Raw genomic sequence first — 20428 nt, forward strand, 5'->3', positions numbered from 1 at the left:
GGATAATCAAATAACTTAATAAGCAGAAATCCTGAAACTAAGCTTTTTATTTCGCATAGTAATAAAGCGAAGTCTTAGTCTTACGTGATATTTCATGGAAAACTTTAGTAGCAACGTGTGATTTAAATAAAATACACGCATGTCGGTGACGTTTTACCCAAAATATATATGAGAGACGTTGAAGGGGAAGGCGAAGTTTGAAATCTCAAACTCTCTATTACCCACATTACAACTTCTGATTCTGGCACAAATAACAACACAGTTTAAGCTTCTCACCTTTTTATACAAAGTGTAATATCAAACATTTATATGAAAATATTGCTATAGAATATTTAGAACACATTATGGTTAGAATGTACATAGAGTGGACAGAAACTACTGAATGCAGACAGTCTTGTATAAACTATGTAAAAAAAGACAGGAACAGCACAAATAGAGAACAAGAGCCAACACATAGAAAGATTTCAGAAAATGAATGATAAAGTTTCTAACAAAAAAATCAATATGTAGATGAAACTCGAAGTAAAAGAAGTTGAGATTTTAGGTAGGTAAATGAAGGAAAGGCTGAGATTAATTTATCTTCTTATACTGATTACTAATTTTTACACATTTTGAAATACCATTTCACTATTACAAAAGAATTTATCTGATAAATGATTAGAGTAAAACATAAACACAGTTATTTAAAAAAGAATGGCAATTTGACAAAAAATTACATATGGAGAGCATTAGCTTAGGCTGAACATACAAAAATATCAAAATAAAATCGTAAAAATTCAATTTCCCCTTTTCAATTTTCTGTAGATCCTTTTCGCTAACTGTTCCTCAAATCACAAAAGAAAATGTAGTCGAACGAAATTAAATAACATTAACTGAACATAACAAGTTCTCCTTAACAAAAAATACAACACTGGTACTCCTTTCACAAAAAAAAAATAAATAAAAAAATTTGAGAATAAAAGGTTTTAAAATTCACATATTTTAAAATGGCATTCTAATCAGTTAAAATGTTAAACATCTATCTAGTTTCTTTACTTGAAAAAAAAGTAGAAATCCTACGATACAGTGCTTTCTGTATTTATAAAAAAAAACTGAAATGACTGGAATGTATTTTGGGACCCTTCTCATTGTCCAAATCAACTAAGACTGTTTTATATAACATACATTGTCAGGACAAAATCAACATCTCAGAAATGGTCAAAATGCACACAAACCTATTTTCTAAAATCTTTAAAACTGCACAGTCCTGCTGACTTGGACATTTCCTTATTTCATAAAGGTCATCAGAAATAACATTAAATTGGTAGCAAAACTGTTCTATTACCGGTATATCATTTTTCTAATGCAACAATAAAGAAAGATAAAACGAGTAAATGTACACAAATAACAGTATTTTTATATTTACAGTTTTGTCTTCAAAATCTTGTAATCATTCATTCAAGCTCTATCCTACAGAATAATTCAATGTTGCATAATCATAATCCATACATCAAGTGCAGTATTTATATATTTGATGAAAGGTAACTAGACCTGCTTTTGAGAAAAGCGCATGTCTCCCACAACTGCCTAATCATCTAACTAGTAAGTCAGTCTTTATAAACTGTTTACACACTACAAATGTACCTCTGAAGAGTAAAAAGGCTGATTCTGAGTAATTCAAGGGCCATAATTCTAAAGTACCTCGGGCTTTTTGACTAGTTAAGGAGTTATGGTAAAAAACATTTGGTTCAAGGCTGGTGAAGATCGGATGAGAACTGTTCGACTCTGAGCGCAGACACGAGTAAAAAAGCAGATTTTCGGTAATTCAAGGGCCACAATTCCGAAGTGCCTGGGCTGATTTGGCTAGTTATCGATCTTGGCCGAGGACTTATGGTCAAACACATTTTGTTCAAGTTTGGTGAAGATCAGATGAGAAATGTTTGGCTTAGAGTGCAGACAAGATTTGTGACAGACAGACACACACAGACAGGAGTAAATCAATAAGTTCCCCACACCACTGTGTGGTAAGAGACATAATTATCTTCTGCTGAAATGTTGACTTAATTTGAAATTTATCATTGGAATTTAAATACCCCCCCCCCCCCCCCCCCCACCCCACCTCTCCCCAACGAGTATGTACATAATATAAAGCACCACCAACCTTTTAACAATGCTTAGTATGACCTACTAAATTTGTTAGCTTTTACATTGCTGTCTTTTCCAGTGAAATTCTGCTTATATAACAATGTTCCATTCAGCCATGCTTCTGAAATTGTAAACATTTTAGACTCTCTAAAACGGCACTGGTTGTTGCAGCCATAAAACAGAGAAACTGTGAAAATGAACTCTTTTTTTTTTTTTTTTTTACAATTAATTCGAAACTAATCAAGAATTTTGAAAAAAAGAAAAACTTTCTATTACCATCCTCAAAGTTCTTTAAAATGATTTACAACATGAATAGTATTATCTAACATTTAAAGAGAAATTAAAGAAAACCCTGGGTATAGAAACGGTAAATTATTAATTTTTTGGTTAAATTGTCACTAGACATGTGCCTGCCCTGAGAATAAACAAGAGCACCGCAATGCGGAGCAATATACGCCCAAAGGCATGACCTTTGACCCCTAAGTGTGACCTTGATGTGAGCCATCTGAAACATGTACTCTGCAAGTCATTTCGTGTTGTGAACATTTGTGCCAATTTTCTTTAAAATCCTTCAAGCAGTTCAAGAGTTACAGAGCAAAACAAACTCATATGACCTTTGACCCCTAAGTGTGACCATGACCTAGAAGCGAGCCATCCAGAACATGCGCTCTGCACATCGTCTCGGTGTGGTGAACATTTGTGTCAAGTTTTTTTTCGAAATCCTTCAAGGTGTCCAAGAGTTAGAGCGGATACGAAATTGCTAACGGACAGACAAAGGACATCGGCGTTGTGACATAATACGTCCCTTTGGGCGTATAAAAACCATGTCTCTTTGATCTGGCAAATGAAAAAAACTAAAACAGATTCCAATACTGTACATGTGTGCAAGTAGTTAAAGGGACATAATGACATTGTTAATAATGTGTATATATTAACCTGAACTGTATTAATTTCTTGTTATTTTCTATTTTCTGTAAATGTAAACTAAAGAGATTGGTCATATATTTGAAAATTTGGTTAATACAATTGTAAATAGTTATTGTATGATAATGCAGTGAATATCCAAGTTTATGGACCTAACCGGTGTAAAATCGTTTAATTTCGTGGGCATGAAATTTCGTGGTTTTTGTCAAAACGGCAATTTCATGGGGATATGAATTCGTGGATTCCAACTTTTGAACATAAAATGAATGGGAATTTTACACGTTCGTTGGGATCAAATTTCGTGGATTGACTCAACAACGAAAATTAATCCCCCACGAATATTAATGATTTCACAGTAATCATGCAGCGTTTTATTTTATGACTACACTTAAAAAGTGCAGTGTGGTTAATATCTCCTTTAGATTGTTCATTAGAAAAAATGTTTACAGTCAATACACAAATTTAACGAAATGCGAAAAGGCTGCTGATTTGATCATGCATTTATGGAAACCGGATAAGACTGGTTGGTGTTTGACACCAATTCTATATTTAGTATAGCGCAAGTGTCAGAGTAGCTCATTCAAGCTTGTTTATAAATAAGAATATCACTTCTTGTGGTGAATATCACCTTTTATGGACCACCAAACTGACAATGAGGTAAGCAGAATTTCCGAATCATAAAACAGAAAGCTTAATTGACTCAGTTTTTTTTTTTATTATCTCCCTTTATGGCCCTGACTGTTCCTGTGCAATATTGAAAGTAGTGCTCATCTAACCATATAATTATGTATATTCCCTATTTGAACAACTGCTTTATCAGTTTTTAATATAAAATGAAAAACATTATGGAACTTAAAATTAATCTAAGAAACCATACTGCTGCTTGCTATCTCAAAGGAAACATTATCACTAGCTTGAACTTCTAATCAAATACACCATTACAATATGGCAAAGTGAAAATCTGAAATACCAAACCCTGAATACCAGTACAATGCTCATAAATATATATACATAACTACATATAACACTCCAGTCAAAGACAAACACAAAATCACACAGGTTTAATTGCACATACAAAAAATTCTTACTCTTTTCAATCTCCCATCCCATTTGTTTGAATTTTACAAAATACCTTAATTGCTAGAAGACTAAATCTTTATGACTGAATCAACTGTGCATTTATCCTAACCTAAAGTCCAAAAAAGAAACATTACTGGCAAATCAGTTCAATAAAATATTGATCAGAACCAGACCTCTATTTTCCATATCAAATATAGGTTGTTTTGGACAATGCAAAAGTACTATGCTCATTTACATGATTTGAAATGTCTGCTTCGCTTTGTGAACTCCAAGTACTAGTGTTGTCAGAGTATGTTTTCTTGGGTACGCCAGAACTTCTCCTGCGCTGAGGGGTCTTCATGCTCAAAATAGAATCCTCCGAGTTTCTCGACATACTCATCTCCGAGCCTGTTGATAATTTTGGAGTACTCATGAATCTCTTCCTACTTGAGAGTTCAATACTTAACTGTCTGTCTTGACCATAGATTGGGGAAAACACCGGTGTATTTTCTAGTGCCTTTAAAGGCTGTCTTACACTCGGCTTTACTCCACTTAAATCAGCAGAAGTCTGTAAGGAACTTTCCGATTCCTCCCAGGGGATTGAATCTGTATAGGAATGCTTTGAGGTTTGGCTGCTGCTATCATCTCGCAAAAATGTTGGCACAGAAAAATTGAGAGGAGCTTTACCAGCAAGTTGCAGGTAGTTTCTTGGAGACTGACTTGTTGATTCGGACAAACCAGTCATGGACACCGATCCAGTATCCTGTGACCATTGAAAGGATGACATGTTTTCAACATCACTCAAATAATTTGATACATTTGATTGCCTTCTTGAATTCTTAGAACTTAAACTGGCATCAGTGCTTTCTACAGAACCTTCTTGACTGGATTGCACATACTCATCGCTTTTATAACCTATTTCATTCTCAATGTTATATGTTTTGTCACTATTGCTGCTACTTCTAGACAGTGGACTCTCAACACTTTTCCTCCCTTTAACTGGTCTAAAAGCACTATTCACACCAGATGTATTTATAGGTGATTTCGTTCGAAGTAATTCTTGTGATCGCAAACTTTCATTGTCAAACACAGAGTCTTGGTATAATTCACCATGTACATTACTAACCAGACTGAAAGTTTTGTCCCTGTGTCCGTGAATATCTTCAAGCATTACGTTATCTGACAAACTTTCCGGAGTAGCTACAGGGCAGGGACCCAACAGATGATCAATGTTAACATAGTCTGTATTACCACCTAAAGAGTTTATATTTTCATACTCTGCAGTCAAACTGTCATTACTATCACTCTTTACAATGTCACAGATAGTTCTTCTAGCAGAACTGCCAGATTTTCTAACTTTAAATGGTGACTGAGTGTATTCACTAAGATCAGTTTTACCAAAATTGTCAATATTTTCATAGTATGAGGTGGTATTGTTTGGTTTTCTGAACTTGTATGGTGAATCTGTGTATTCAGTAATATTTACAGGTGACAACTTCTTCTTTGGAGGTCCATTCTTTGTGCTAAGCTGATACAATTTCCTTGGGGCAAGTTTTTCAATGTCATGAACTAGTCTATCCTTCATTTCTTTATCTAGACTGGCTCTCCATTTATCCCTGCCAAACATGTCAGTTACAGCTTCAGTTTCTGATAGGCAGTCAACATAATTGCCATCACTAAATTCATTCACATTTACATAGTCTGGTATTCTAGAAATACCAGTACTAGATGCATGTGATAATTCATCATACAGTTCTTGTAATCTATTCTTTTCTAGTTCACTGTTATAAAGATAGGAAGAAACAGTTTTGCCACCGGTCAAGCTTAAACTGGAAGAATTTGATCCATTTGAATTCTGTCTTGAATAATTGTTGATATTTTCATAATCATGAATGCTGTTTTGTGATCTGTCCAAGCTCTGTTTGTTCAGTGGATCATACGGCTGGTATGGCAGACTGGCAGCTATTCTGGTTTCTGAATTATTCAAATTGTATGCACTGTTCTCTGGCATGTATGGTAGACTTTCAGCCTTTCTCATCATGCTTATGGACAAGGCTGAACGGCTCGACCGTCTCAAAGAATCTGGATCAGAAGATAATGACAATGTCTCTTCCGAAGTGCGGGTACATTTACTACTGGACATATCAGAAAGCAGAGCTGACAGACTTGATCTCTCTAGACATCCACTGTTATTTGTTCCCTGCGACACCGAAGACTGGCTATATTTAGAGTCTTCTGATTTATTATTCAAATTTTCATTACTATCTATAGTTGGGTCCTTGAAAAACTTTCCTCCTGAGCTTGAAGATCCCGTTGACGATGGACAACGAGACCATCCGAGTGGAGGAAGAATTGGAGAATCAACGCATGAATTCTCGTAAAATAATGAAGATGGTGGCATGACTATATGACCTTTTCTAGGCTCACCACTACTGATCGGTGTTATGTTGTCATCTAAATCCTTACTGTGCACTGTTGTTGGATTTTCTTCAATAACTGGTGTCGAGTTCTTGAATTTTGAAACATCTGCATAGACGTCCTCATCCAAACTTACTCTCTTTGTCATCACTGGTTTTACGGAAGAGGGTGGGCAAATAGAAGAAATTTCATTCTCAACAACTGGTGTTGACTGAAACTGGTTTGCATTTTTGTTACAGAAATGAGTGTAGGCTGGACTTGTAATGCCCATGTTTGACTCTTCACTCTGAAACCCACTAGAAGTGAGCGACCTATGACCCGAAGCGTCATTTGTAGAATGCGAAGAAGAAAGTCCTCTATCAGAAGATGCTAAACCTCTGTCTGACAAGTACGAGGATTGCTGATCAGATGGCGAGTATTCTCTACTGCTAAAACTATCTATAGATCTAGACTTAGAATACTTGTCTAAAGAAGATTTATTTGATGAACCATATCTCTCACCAGACTTTCTCTTTCCCTGATTGTTAAGTCTGACACTTGGGGTGGTACTTTTTGAAATATCTGGTTGTGTACCCGACATATTTTTCGAGTTTGACGAACTATCTGGAAGTTGAAGTGAAACATCAGAGAAAGACAGCATTTCAGACTGGTTTACAAGGTTACTGCTACCACTTAGCGACTCAATTGATTTATCTACCCCATTCTTGAATACAAAAGAATTTGCTGTCTCTGAAAGAGCACTATTGTCTCTGCTGCCATTCGTATTTTGTTTTGGTGAAATATTGTCAGAGTTCAAATTGCTGTAAGAGAGTGACAAATGTGTAATTCCCCTTGAAGCATCGGGTGTTACAGTCAATACAGGATTTTTCTCCCCTGATCGATGTAACGTTGGGTCTGACCCAGTGTTGTTCAGATAACTGGTATAGGATGGTGTATGTGCCAATCTTCCTTCTGATTCCTCCCACAGTCTGCTTGGATCTAGAGGTGATATACTTGGTGGTCCAAGTTCACCAACACTATCTCGTTCTGGTGTTGTCCTTGTCGAGTATATCAATGATTTTGAAGAATCATTGGATGTCCTAGTTTGGTTCCAATTTGAGCCAGAAATTTCCATCTGTGACTTGTTTTGTTCAAGAAATGTTCTTCCACTTTGATTTTCTGGTGAAAGTGAGTATTTTCCATGTGTACCAGTAGGACTATTTTGCTTCATGGTCTGATTAAACAAAATGTCACTGATGGAAGAATCTGAAACAAACGATGGGTCTAGTTTACATCGAGCAAACATTTCAACAAGGTTATAATCTGGTATAGACTGTTCTCTATCTGTTGCTCTACTAATTCGACTGAAGTCCAGTCTATCTTCTGTTCTGTTCAATTCTGACTCTGACCTATCTCTGTAGCTACCAGCATCCTGATATGAGGAGTAATGAGACCTCCCTGAAATGTACAAAGCAAACAGTAATGTCTTAACAGTAATTTGTTAACAAATGACTTATCTTTCAAGTTTGGTAACCTTAATTTAATTCGCATACATATATGAATGCAAGTGAAACCACAAGTTTTTGTTGTAGTATTATACAACATTTATTGGCAGGGAAGTATTACTCCAAGCGAAGTAAAACCTTGTCATTCTTGAACAAAGCATAACTTGAAAAGCTTCTGTACATTCACATCAACTTCCACACAACAGAATTGACTAAAGGCTTCAACAGCCAAGATAACAGTATCAAATTGCTACAGAAAACATTACAAAGTTACAGAGTAACATATAAATAAGTCCTACCTAAGATTGATTTAGCTGCACTGTTACTGCCCGATGATCCCAATGGTGACACATGCACAGCTACCGGTGATTTCATACAGGACACATTCCTCTGCTCACTCAGATTATCAATCTTCTGTTCTCTGTCCATTGTCTGATTACCAGATAACTGTAAGGATGGATCAAGGTGAGTATCCGGGTTTTCAACCAGACCTTCTTTACTAAGGTCCAGAGATGCACTCAACCAAAGATTAATTCGAGCAGAGGTTGATGACACATCAAATATGGATGGCTGGTTATGCTTTGATGCACCATTCATCTAATGAAGGAAAAAATACATACATGTATACCAGTATATCCAATTATCTCAACATGCATTAATGATAAAAATATGTGTAACAGACAAGCCAAGCAAACCTCTGATAACTCGAAGACACTATATACACAGTTAAAGCAGATAGTAAACAGCAGAAAATGCAGTATTGACATTTAAAGGCTTACATGTACATTAATGGAAAAGTAAATTAACTATTCTACAGACTCTGGAGTGCCATTTAGAAGCTTTCCTTTGTCATAAATGATAATTTTATTGAGATTTGACACACACTATATTTATACAAATGGATTAATTCAGTGTCTAGACAGGTATGAAGCAAGGGTGTATCAGCACGCTGGAATATATCCTAACTGTCTTTCTTGTGAAAAAGATTATGACACTGTGTTCCAGTTTCCATTCTATTGTGTGAGTTCACTTAAAGTAAATTAGTAAATATCTATGCTTGTGAGTAGTTGCCTGAGGCAAGTGTTGTCATTCTTTGCAAAAACAATTATTAAATAAACATCCAAACTTCAGTTAATCATAAATAAAACAAGAGCTGTCTGTTGACAGGGCGCTAGACTATTCGAAGAACTGACTGAAGTATGGGGTCAAAATATTACCAGAGATTTTCAGACAAAAGAAGAAATAGACAAGACAAACAATGTACCTGTATTTGTGGATTTGGATAAGTCTTGCACTATATGGCAATGTGTGACCATGATGGTAGGCAAGTGTTCAAAAATCAAGCCATATATCTAACAGTTTAGACAAAATATGGAATGGTATGCGAAACTTAACTAATTTCTATGTCAAACAAGTGTTCAAAGTTTCAAAGCCACATGTCAAATAGTTTTGACAAAACATGTACTTGTACGAAAACTGAACCAATTTCTAATTAAAAAAGGGCCATAATTCAGCCAAAATACTTGACAGAGTTATGTACTCTTGCCTACAGGTAGAGACTGTTATAATAAACAACTGTCCCAAGTTTAAAGTAAATATCTTTGATGGTATACAAGATATTACCATTTCATAAAAACTTTAACCAATGCCGGTGCCGGGGCGAGTAGTATAGCTCTCCATATTCTTCTAATAGTCAAGCTAAAAACTTATAAAATTTGTAAAATAACTTTTGGCTATCTAAAGGACTTCAAAATCAATTTCTAGGCTTTATTTGATGTGTTTCTTTGAAAATTATAGGTTCTATGTCTACATTAGGCAGTTCAGCTGTCTCTGTAAAAAAATAAATGCTGAATTCACAAACGGAGAATGATTATTTTGTTATTTGCTAACTGTTATTATAGTTCCACAATCTTAAGGAAAGGTTCCAAAACATTTTTTCTGTTTCCTCACTATTTTCAACATTTTAAAGTTAGAACATCATACAAGTATAATAAAGTAAATGTTAATTGCAGAGGGGATACAATTCCATAACTGACAAAGACTGAAATATATGAGATAATCAACAAACAGCACGATTCCACCCTGAACAACCTCAACTCCTGAAATAAAATCCATAACCTCACCTGCTTATCTTGCTGAGGTTTCTTGAACTGTAAGCTTGGTTTATACTGGTGCGGACCAGCACCAAAGTTGAGGTTTCCTGGTCTGAGGAAATCTGGTTTCTGACTGGGTATCGGAGCAGGTCCACTAGGATGGCAGCAGCCGTAGTACAGTAACAGAAATAATGTACCTGGTCAAAAATAAAATATCAGAAAGCTGATTTTTTGTTTGTTTGTTTTTGAGTTAATGCCGTTTTTCAGTATTTCAGTTACGTAACGGAGTGCAATTAATCTAACCAGTGTTCCTGGATTCTGTACCAGTACAAATCTGTTCTCCACAAGTAAACTTTTGCCAACTTCCCCACATGAATCAAATGAGGAGGACAAATGATTTCAGACACATTCGTCTCTTATCAAATCGTCACAGAGAACGCTCTGCCTGGGAATCAAATTCACAACCCCGCAAGCCGTAGATCTGTGCTCTCCCTATTGAGCTAAGCAGGCGGGTTAAAGAAGGCTGAGTACCTTCCAATTTCTTTTCTTGTTTGAGCACTTTCAGGACTGCTCAATCTGAGCATTAAATTCTCAATAAAGTGAAGGTTAACATATTAACACTACAACTTTCAAATGAATTTCATAAGAAGAAATACAAGGTGTTTAGCAAAACTATATATGTTGGATAACTTCAGACTGAATGCAACAAATGTGCATGTACCTTTAGATAAAGAAAGGATAGGCATCGTGCCACTACACTATCAAATAAATCACAACCTTTTATTCAATATAATAAGAGCAGTGGAATATTCATTTCAAACTTTATATTCATTTCATGTCATGAGAACATTTAGACTGAATTAACAACAAAACAATTTACCTAAACCAAAAGCTCCAAATACCACTGAGAAAGCAGACACATCAAACCAGATAGGCCCACTGTATGGTTTACACATATACCAGACCGTCATGTAAACAGCTGTCTCAATCAGCATTACAATGTAGTAGAATACCATTCTGTATCGTGAATTTCCATCCTTTAGATTCAGGAAGCAGAATATGTGTATTGCTGCAGACACCACTGTGAAGAGACGTCGTTCACAAGATGTTGAACCAAACTCAGGTTGTAGCTTTGTAATCCAGACTAACATTACCACAAAGTGGACACCTGTAAATAATGTAATCATGTCTTCATTTTTCTTTAATGTCAAATACTTACAAAACAGTTCCAAAGAGGACTATAAGATCTAACATGTTACCTACAACTTCATGAATTCAAAATATTTTGGACATGTTATATATATATAAGGGTTATTATAGATAGAAACTTGCAAGCAAAACTTTAACCAGGATTTTCTAAGTCCAAAAGGGGGCATAAATTGCCCCAAAATACATGTCAGAGTTAAAGGACTTGAACCTGTGAGGTTGGTTATTGACCTAGAAAAAAAAAAGTTTCAAAGCTATATGCCTTTAAATAATAGCTATATGTACTTGCATGCAAAACTTTAACCAGGATTTTCTAAGTCCAAAAGGGGGCATAATTTGGCCAAAATGCAGGTCAGAGTTATGGCTCTTGGTGCTATAACCTAGTCTTACAACCGTGATGACATATGTGAAGTTTTAATTCAATATCTATATTTGTTTTCGAGATAGTAACTTGCATGCATAACTTTAACCAGGATTTTCTAAGTCCGAAAGGGGGGCATAATTTGGCCAAAATACATGTCAGAGTTAAGGAACTTGACCCAGTGAAATTGGTAATTGGCCTAAAAAAAAGAAAAAAGTTTCAAAGCTATATGTCTTCAAATGATAGCTATATGTACTTGCATGCAAAATATAACCAAGGTGAGCCGCCTGCCAGGGTGAGTAGAATAGCTGAGCTAAAAATGATAAAGTACTCAACACAGCATCTCATTTTATCATTAGCTCGACTATTCGAAGAATAGGGGAGCTAACCTACTCGCCCCGGCGTAGTCGTTAGTGTCACACAAATGTTAAAGTTTGCGTACCACCCCAAATATTTTCAAAGTCCACTGAGATATTGCTTTGATATTTTGCATACTTGTTTACCATCATGACCCCAGTCTGTAAAAAGGAGGAGGCAGCTCTATCAAGCATTTTGACTGAATTATGGCCCCTTTTCGACTTGGAATAAATGTTTAAAGTTTGCATACCACCCCAAATATTTTCAAAGTCCATTGAGATATTGCTTTGATATTTTGCATACTTGTTTACCATCACGACCCCTGTCTGTAAAAAGGAGGAGACAACTCTATCAAGCATTTTGACTGAATTATGGCCCATTTTCGACTTAGAATTTGCTTATTGTAATGTTGTAGTTTTACTCATAGCTTATATTATACTATCAAGCACAGAATAGTCAAGCACGCTGTCCACTGACAGCTCTTGTTTTACTCAACTTGTTTCATAAATTCTGTATGAAAGGATACTTGTATAACATTCTCTATTACAAGACTCCTTTAATATATAAATTGCCAGTCCCTAGTTTGCACTACATAATAAATTAACACTCGCCCAGTGTGACCAGATTTAAAGCTGGTCAAGTCAATTTTCCAAGACAGTCACCCAGTCGGCGAATGGCTTCAGATTCTCCTAATGTCAATATTCTGGGTTTTCAGAGACTGTCTTATTAACAAACACGACGTCACTTAAATCGACCAATTAAAATTACCGACCAATCGGCATACGTGGATTATTTACTCCGTCACTAACAATGGCTGTGCGCCCATAGAAATACAGCACTAGAAAGTAGAGGTTTATTGAAGGCTGTTAAAGAGCTTAGAACGGCCTGTCGCGGCAACATGAAAAGGAAATATTTTCAGGATTATGAAAAGTCCTAAAGGCCAAACAGGATTTTTAATGAAAAATGGGCTGTTAACAGACCGTGGCTGCTTAGAACACCGACCGCAACATGGTTTGTACTTTTTGTACAAGTAATAATCAGGTCTAGGAAAGTGGTATATTTAAAGATTATCTGTAAATTTACAGATTTTTCAATGTATAAATTTACAGATCAAGTGTTTGAAAACTGCTAAAATTATATTTAAACTCTAAATCGCAGGTTGGAATTAATTGATTATACATAAATAAAGGTCGATTATAACTTTCAGTCATTTCTGTTGACTCTGATTTTTCTGAAAATGCCAAAAACTCAAAGTCAACAACAATGGCCCTAATTTGTGCATACTGTAAATAAACCAATCAGGTATAAACTTTACAGCTGATTAATTGTAAAGATGAATGTCTGATTTACGCTATATGCTTCCAAGTGAAAGTAGGTAATTCCATAAGCTTTGGTATTTTTGATTGCCTAAAGGTAGACCTTAACGACTATACGTTCTTGATTTTGCAAAGAAAAATAGAAGGCGGATAATTTAAGTTTAAAAGGTATATATTCCTTATTATATGTAAGTAAAGAAAAAAGATAATCTTTTTCCTGGAGTTTTACCTACCTGGTACATGTATATGGAAAAATGATTTTAAGATAATCGTATTGCCTGATAGTTAGTTTGTATGAATTAAATATACTTAAACTTACAGTTTAAAGTAAAGCTATATCCAGCTCATCATAATATTCGTATGTTATATAGATCTTAAATACATGAAATAAGGTACGTAATTTTCCAGGCTCAAAACTATTACGCCCAGTCCATCCATCATAAATACGTAGAGAAGCTGTTAAGATTTTAGGAAACCATGTAAATTATAGATACTTAGGAGGCCATATATTTCGAAAATATTATTCTACGGTTTTGAGAATAAATGTAATTTCATCAGTTCTCATACACACAATCTGTAAATTTATAGATTGAAAAATCTGTATATTCACAGATAATCTGTAAATGTACCACTTTCCTAGACCTGATAATTCCGTGACGTGTTGCGAGTCCTGTAACTCAACAATGTAACAAAATACTATAATTCAGATGTCCATGAGCATGCAGCCTCTATTAGAAATGCCCATAAACTAACCAAATCTTCTAATGCTGCAAAAATCATTCAAACTTTAAATTAAATGCGTCAGTGTTTGAGAGGCTGTATCCTACATTTAGAACATGTCATGCACTGGTTGATTACAACTTTCCTCTTTCAGTGAGAGTTTGAGGAGTGTTCTGTATTTATGAAATTGATGTACAGTCTAACCTGTACTAACGGTCACCTCCGATCAGCAGTCACCTCCGTTCAGCGGTCATTTTATGACGCCCCCAACGGGATTTTCCTCTATATTATCACTTTGTTCAGCGGCCACCTGCCGTCCGCGGCCAGCGGCCACCGAAATTGCCTCCCGACCGCCATATTTGACCCTTTTCAACGGCCATTTTTCTTCCGAAACCAATTATTTTTAGGCGATAATCGCCAAAGATACCCGATTTTTGAGAAACACGTGATTGCTAAGTTTCGCGTGACCGCCACAAGAACGACCAAATGACATGAGCTTCTCAATTAAAACTGATAACCAAAGGTGTAATCCCCTTTTTGTTATGATCAAATGACCAGTAATTATCGGCAATTAGCGTGTCACCTTGTGTTTTGTTGTTCACAGTTTGATCTCGGTTAAAGATAATACTCGATAACTACCGTAGATACCCATGTATAATGCGCAGTTTTTTGACCCCCGGGACCACCCTCGAATCGTGGGTGCGCATAATACACAGGTATAGACAATTTTCCAACTTCAAAACAAGTTTGTTACCGATGTTCGCCATTTTGGACTAAGATCGGGGGTGCGCATTATACACAGGTGCGCATTATACACGGGTATCTACGGTAATTAGTAGCATAATATTTGTGATTTTTTTTATACTTCTGTCATCAAAATACTATTAAATTTATACGAAATTGTGTTTAAAAAAAATATGAACCACTCTATCTTTTACGGAACGTAACGGCAATCCTAGATTTTAGCGTAGACAATAAGCGCAGAGAGTAGCTTCCCTTACCAAAATGGCGAACATTGTAAACAAACTTGCTTTGAAGTTGGAAAATTGTCTGCAACAATTTTTGTTATAAAAAAACACGCCAGAGTTTTAGATTGCTAAGAAGACCATTCGTATTGCGAAGGTAAATGCACGTCATTGTATCCTGGTAAAATAATAATAGAAAACTGAAAAAGAAATGGGCCTAAAGGCTAAACTGGTCAGAAGTCTGAAAAATACATAATATAATGGCTGCACCTCCGATCAGCGGTCACCTGGCTTAAGCGGCCAAATTGTCTGCGTCCCCTTGCTGGCTGCTTAAGACAGGTTAGACTGTATTTGGGCAGGGAGCAAATTACAAGACTTATTATTAAGTATGTAGATCTAAACCACTATTGGTATATTTTTCCGCTAATAATAGCTGGGCCTCTAACTTTTAGGCTGGGCCCCTAGAATATGCCTGTAAGGTGCCCAGATGGTTAATAGGGTCTGAGTGTTAATTTATATCCCTGCACTATATGACTGGTCTATATTCAGCTTTCCAACATGGCTGGATTTGATTGCCAGTTAAACAAAGAAGAAAGTCAAGCTCTGTATATATGTATAATTGTTGACACATGGACTGTTAAGACAGCATTATGACATTAAATTGCCACATGACGTCCGTTTTAATACTACTTGGATAAATGAAGCAAAGAAAATCTTTTATCAAAATATTTCAATGCATATAATAATGAAAGTAAGCAAGTCTTCTAACGATATGTTTTCTAATTTACAACAGTTTATTGTTCAGATGCTTAGATAATACCCTTGCAGTTCAATTCCTGCGCATCTGAACTCTGAACTGTAATATATCAGGCCACAAACCACTTGAAGGCCTTGATAGCTTGCTAACTCTATTTTGCTTAGCTAAAGTCCAAACTTGACGAAAAAATTATGAACATATCTTTTTGACGTCAAGTAATAAAAGCACTTACTGGCTGAATGACTTGCCAGTCAATAAGTGTATAATATTTACCAAGAGGTATGCCGACATATCCATGGAAGACTGTAGCAAATAGCACTATTGAGACAACACGAGCAGTGACCATCCCTGTTTGCCATATGAGATGTGTAACCATGGAAATGAAGCTGCGCTTATAGAACTTCTTGTATGCCAGATGTAAGGCATCTGTGTAGGCTGTTATAGACCATGATACAGACAGTAGTGAAAATACCATAGAAAATCCTGAAACATAACACATACAAATATCTAAATTTCCATTAACAAAAAATCAATACCGATTATGCACATAAACTTATATATATACTTAAATTCTAGAGAATAGCATACAAAACTTGATGAAATTGAATTTCACAAACAAAACATTTCTACTTTTTTCTGCAGAACCTTGACGGAAAGTCTAAAATGATATACTGAAGAAGACACATAAAAGCAGAAACAATAGAGTTAATCAAAAGCTAAGACATACTTTCTACATTAGTTACATTTTCTTAAATATTTTCTAGTTCGAAAGCAAAGACATTTTTATCTAGCTGAGCAAGACGGCCATACCTCATAGTTAAATACACATATGCACAATAATTTTGACACAATATGGAAAATCTTTTGAATGAAATACAGCTTCCCTTTTATATCTTACTGCTTAATCTTTACATATTTGAAAGAATTAGTGAATTACAGATAGTGCTTTAGTTATGCAGACAGTTTATTGCATATAATGTTGGTACAGATATCACTCACCAAGAAGGGTGTTAAAGTTCTGAAGGTTTGAAAGCACTATGTACAACTGAAGCACTAACTGAGGTGCTGACTCTAAAAACGTCTCAACTAGTCGCAGAATGCTGATGTCATTGATTGCTCTGTATGCCGCACCTAAATCTTCCGCCTTTCCTGTCTGCCGAGATCTACGTCCAAGATGAAACACTCGGAAGTATCTAGAAAATTAAAAGAATAAAGTTGTAGCATGCTTTTTATTTCAAGACAACTGCAGGGACTACCTTAGCCTGGAAAATTAGGGAGAAGTGACTTCTCCCTCCTGGGGAAATAGGGAGAAGTTTTGAAATTTTGGGAGAAGTTCAGCAGACGTGAGGCAGGACATTGCTTACATGCATTTAATAACATTAATAATGTTTATTCAGTTCCATTTGTAGTATTATCTTTTTATGACATAAATAAAAATTGTGCAATGTTTCAACAATACAGTACATATTTGCACTGTTTTACTGCAAAATGTTTGACAACTTGACACAAAAAATCTTTCCTCATATAACTATTACTTAATATTTCTTGGATTTCTTCCTTCCTAGAGCAGCTTTTTCTCGCATGTGAGCATTTTGAGTTTAAATTTTTTATATGTTGTTCCTTCAATTTGACAAACTACAGAGTTTAAAAAACTCTCAAACTTACAATGAAATGTAATTTATATTGATCAGTAGATAAAAGACTTAAAAATCAGGGGCAGTATTTTTTAAAACTACTTATTTTGACATAAAAAATCTAAAATTTGGTTAAGTGTAATACCTCCCTTAAGTTTAACACATTTCAAAATGTACTAAAAGAGTTGTCTGCTATTTTTATCAAACAACAAATTTAATAGTTTGTCAAGGGCCTTATATTTAACATATATGTTTTTAATGAAAGAGAAATGCAGATTAAAATGATTAGTAAGCAGATCCCGATTGAAAAATAAACGTCGGGAGTAACGGGTAGTCTACATTGTGATGGCAATAAAAATTTCGAAACGATTTTTATCCGAAACCATGAATTACTGGATAAGACATCTCCTTATAAAGTACCGAGGGCGTGCGGTTGACCCGAGGTTCCGTGTTTTGACCCGCGAAAACAAGAAAAACTCGAATTTGACCCGCACAAAAAAAAGTGTCCCGTGCGTCGGCTCGATCCGCGATATGCCTCTCGAGTTCGAAAGTTCTGCTTTGTCAATCAAAATCTCGGTGAATTTCAATTTCAGTACTGTTCGCCGCCACAAACGGAATTATGACAGGAGGCGGAGCATCGTATGTTAATTAGCTACTGACAGATGTCAATCACGTAATTAGGTTTGTAATTCGGAAGTTAATTATCGCTGTTTTACGAAGTTTTCGGGCTCTCTGATCTCCGATTTCGGTCAAATTCAATTATTACTCTTTCGTTCTTTAATTATCGTGTACTGCAATCACATTAAATGCAAACAATTAGCAGCTTATTCTGCGACGTCAATCTGAAATCGAGTGATCATCTTTTGTCATGGACACGTTTCGCCGCGTGCCTCCAGGTGACATCCTGTGTATTGCGTATTGTGTTTACAGACTTGACATAACTGAGATGTATAATCTCGGCGCACTTTATTGCCGATTATGTTTTCCTTTCATCCATTTTTAGGGCGACTTGAACTTCGCTTTTCTGGGCGGGAAGGGCGAAGTGAAATATTTTAAAGTGAAGTTATCGCTCAACTTCGTCTAAAACGCAGTCCCTGAACTGACAGACACTGCCCTAGCCTGGAAAATTAGGGAAAAGTGACTCCTCCTTCCAGCTGAAACAGCAAAAAAGTTTTTATGCAAGATCAACAACTTCTTTGATTGTCAAGACAAAATTTTAATGTCAGCATAGATTGATATAATACATCAATATCACCTTTAGTCAGTGACTGATTAAAATGTATTTAAGGAAATTCACAAATAATAATTCATATCCAAAAAAAAGAATATAGCTGTATAGTCTAAAAACAATTACATTTCATACCTATTGTCAGTAACTTAAAAATATTAGAGAACTGTAGAACTGAGACTCACCTATGGAGAGGTGCGAGGAAGAGCAGGTGTATGAACAGTGAACCAACATTGAGAGTCCTATCTGATACATGCCAGTGGAAGCTGAACACCTGCATGACGAGGGCTGCCAGGGCCACAAAACACAGACTCAGGGACGCCCATACTTGTTGTCCTTCCGTGAAGAAATAAACAATCAAGGAAACATCTGAAAATTTTCACATGAATATCTTCATACATGGGATACTACTAATCGGCATGATCAAAATGCGAATAAGAAAAATAATCGACAAGACCATTGTGCCGACAGACACTTCCATAGAACAATTTAACAGGTCCCAGAAAAGTCACAAATTAGCTATATAGCTAAATCTAGTTATATATAGCTAGAAGTAGCTATAAAACCAATACCAATAAGGCAAAATATGTCAAAATAAGATGCAAAATGGTCATAATTGGTTATATATGGTAAAAATGGTTATAATGCTTAAACAAAATTCCTAAATAATTTTGATTTTAAAATTTTATGAAAGAAAGATAATTTTCCATATTTAAAATAAATTTGCGCATTCTGAAAAGAGAGTTTTAATTACTCTTTCATTGATTTTCATTGCTTAAGCTAAATTTAGTCTTTCGATCGGAAGACATTTTGTCTTTCGAACGAGAAACAATGTTTAGATCGAGAGAATGTCTCTCAATCCAGGGGAAGTCTCCGACCTGTTGAACCATTCCTGTCTAGAAAATAACAAAAATTAAATTATTTGACAACTTTAAGGCAAAAAACGAGAATATGAGAAACCCTGAGAATATGAGAAACAGCTAATATGTGTCTTTTCTGGGACCTGTTTAAGCATCAATTTTTAGGACTAAATTTCTGACCAAATTTGCAAGTTGTTTTAAAAAATTTTATCAGCAAACCAGTCTAGATTTTGCCATTGGTAAGTTTCAGAGTTTGGTCAAATTTATATTGTGCAAATCATTTAAAAATCAGGCAATATTTGGTCTCTTCTCAACCAAGCAACTGGGAGCATGGTGCGAGACTAGTCCTGGCTTCCAAAACTCTAAATGCCGCTATTTTATATTTTGTTTTTTCATAGTTGCGGCTTTTGCTCCAAATCCAGTATATAAACCGAGATCGTGAAGATCTTAAGCTAGGTGCGAGACATGTCACTTTTTCAGGTTTTTCCGCAACCGAAAGCATGAAAAGCGAAATTACCAGTTGCTACATCAGCAATGTACGTGGACGTTGAAAGAAATGTTAAAAAGTAGTCATAAAACGTAAAACGTGGCATTTTTAAAACATCGCTATGGATATTAGTAGGTCTTTTTCACATTTTCATGTGATTATTGTGTGTGTTTTGATTTTGAAATTGGCGGATATCACGTTCGTTCAACGTGGTAAACGAGATTTCAGTTCTGCTTGACTGATATCTTAAGATGTGTAGAAATTCAAGTAATCGAATCCAACATATAGGTTAGGCATTACTAAAAGTTTGAGTTAGTTCCAGTTTATTTCTATCGGTATCGAACATTCATTAAGTTAGACTGGGAGGCGCCTTGTCTAGGGGAATCAGTGTTATCTATTAAAGGTACAAAAGTTAAAGTAAAGTAAAATAGGATG

At 35.6% G+C, this 20428-nt stretch overlaps 1 protein-coding gene across 1 annotated transcript; it reads right to left on the reverse strand.

The window, feature by feature from the left end:
- Positions 1–262: 262 nt before the first annotated feature.
- Positions 263–20202, reverse strand: LOC123525497 (uncharacterized). Its single transcript, XM_045304590.2, has 8 exons — positions 20024–20202; positions 18832–19015; positions 16784–16977; positions 16058–16267; positions 10983–11270; positions 10133–10299; positions 8309–8606; positions 263–7962 (listed from the first exon to the last, which is right to left on the reverse strand). Exons 1-8 carry the CDS (start codon positions 20097–20099, stop codon positions 4316–4318), a joined length of 5064 nt encoding a protein of 1687 aa, XP_045160525.2. The 5' UTR covers positions 20100–20202; the 3' UTR covers positions 263–4315.
- Between the last annotated feature and the right edge of the window lie 226 nt (positions 20203–20428).

Source organism: Mercenaria mercenaria, chromosome 3 (genome assembly GCF_021730395.1).
Source record: "Mercenaria mercenaria strain notata chromosome 3, MADL_Memer_1, whole genome shotgun sequence".
NCBI classification, from domain to species: Eukaryota; Metazoa; Mollusca; class Bivalvia; order Venerida; family Veneridae; genus Mercenaria; species Mercenaria mercenaria.

Excerpts from the sequence above, each read along its gene's own strand:
- LOC123525497 (XM_045304590.2), bottom strand. The coding sequence starts at position 20,099 with ATGCCACGTTTTACGTTTTATGACTACTTTTTAACATTTCTTTCAACG. Across the intron at positions 16,978-18,831 it reads TTCCTCGCACCTCTCCATAG|ATACTTCCGAGTGTTTCATC; the intron begins GTGAGTCTCAGT and ends TTAATTTTCTAG. Across the intron at positions 10,300-10,982 it reads ATTTGGAGCTTTTGGTTTAG|GTACATTATTTCTGTTACTG; the intron begins GTAAATTGTTTT and ends ATTTTTGACCAG.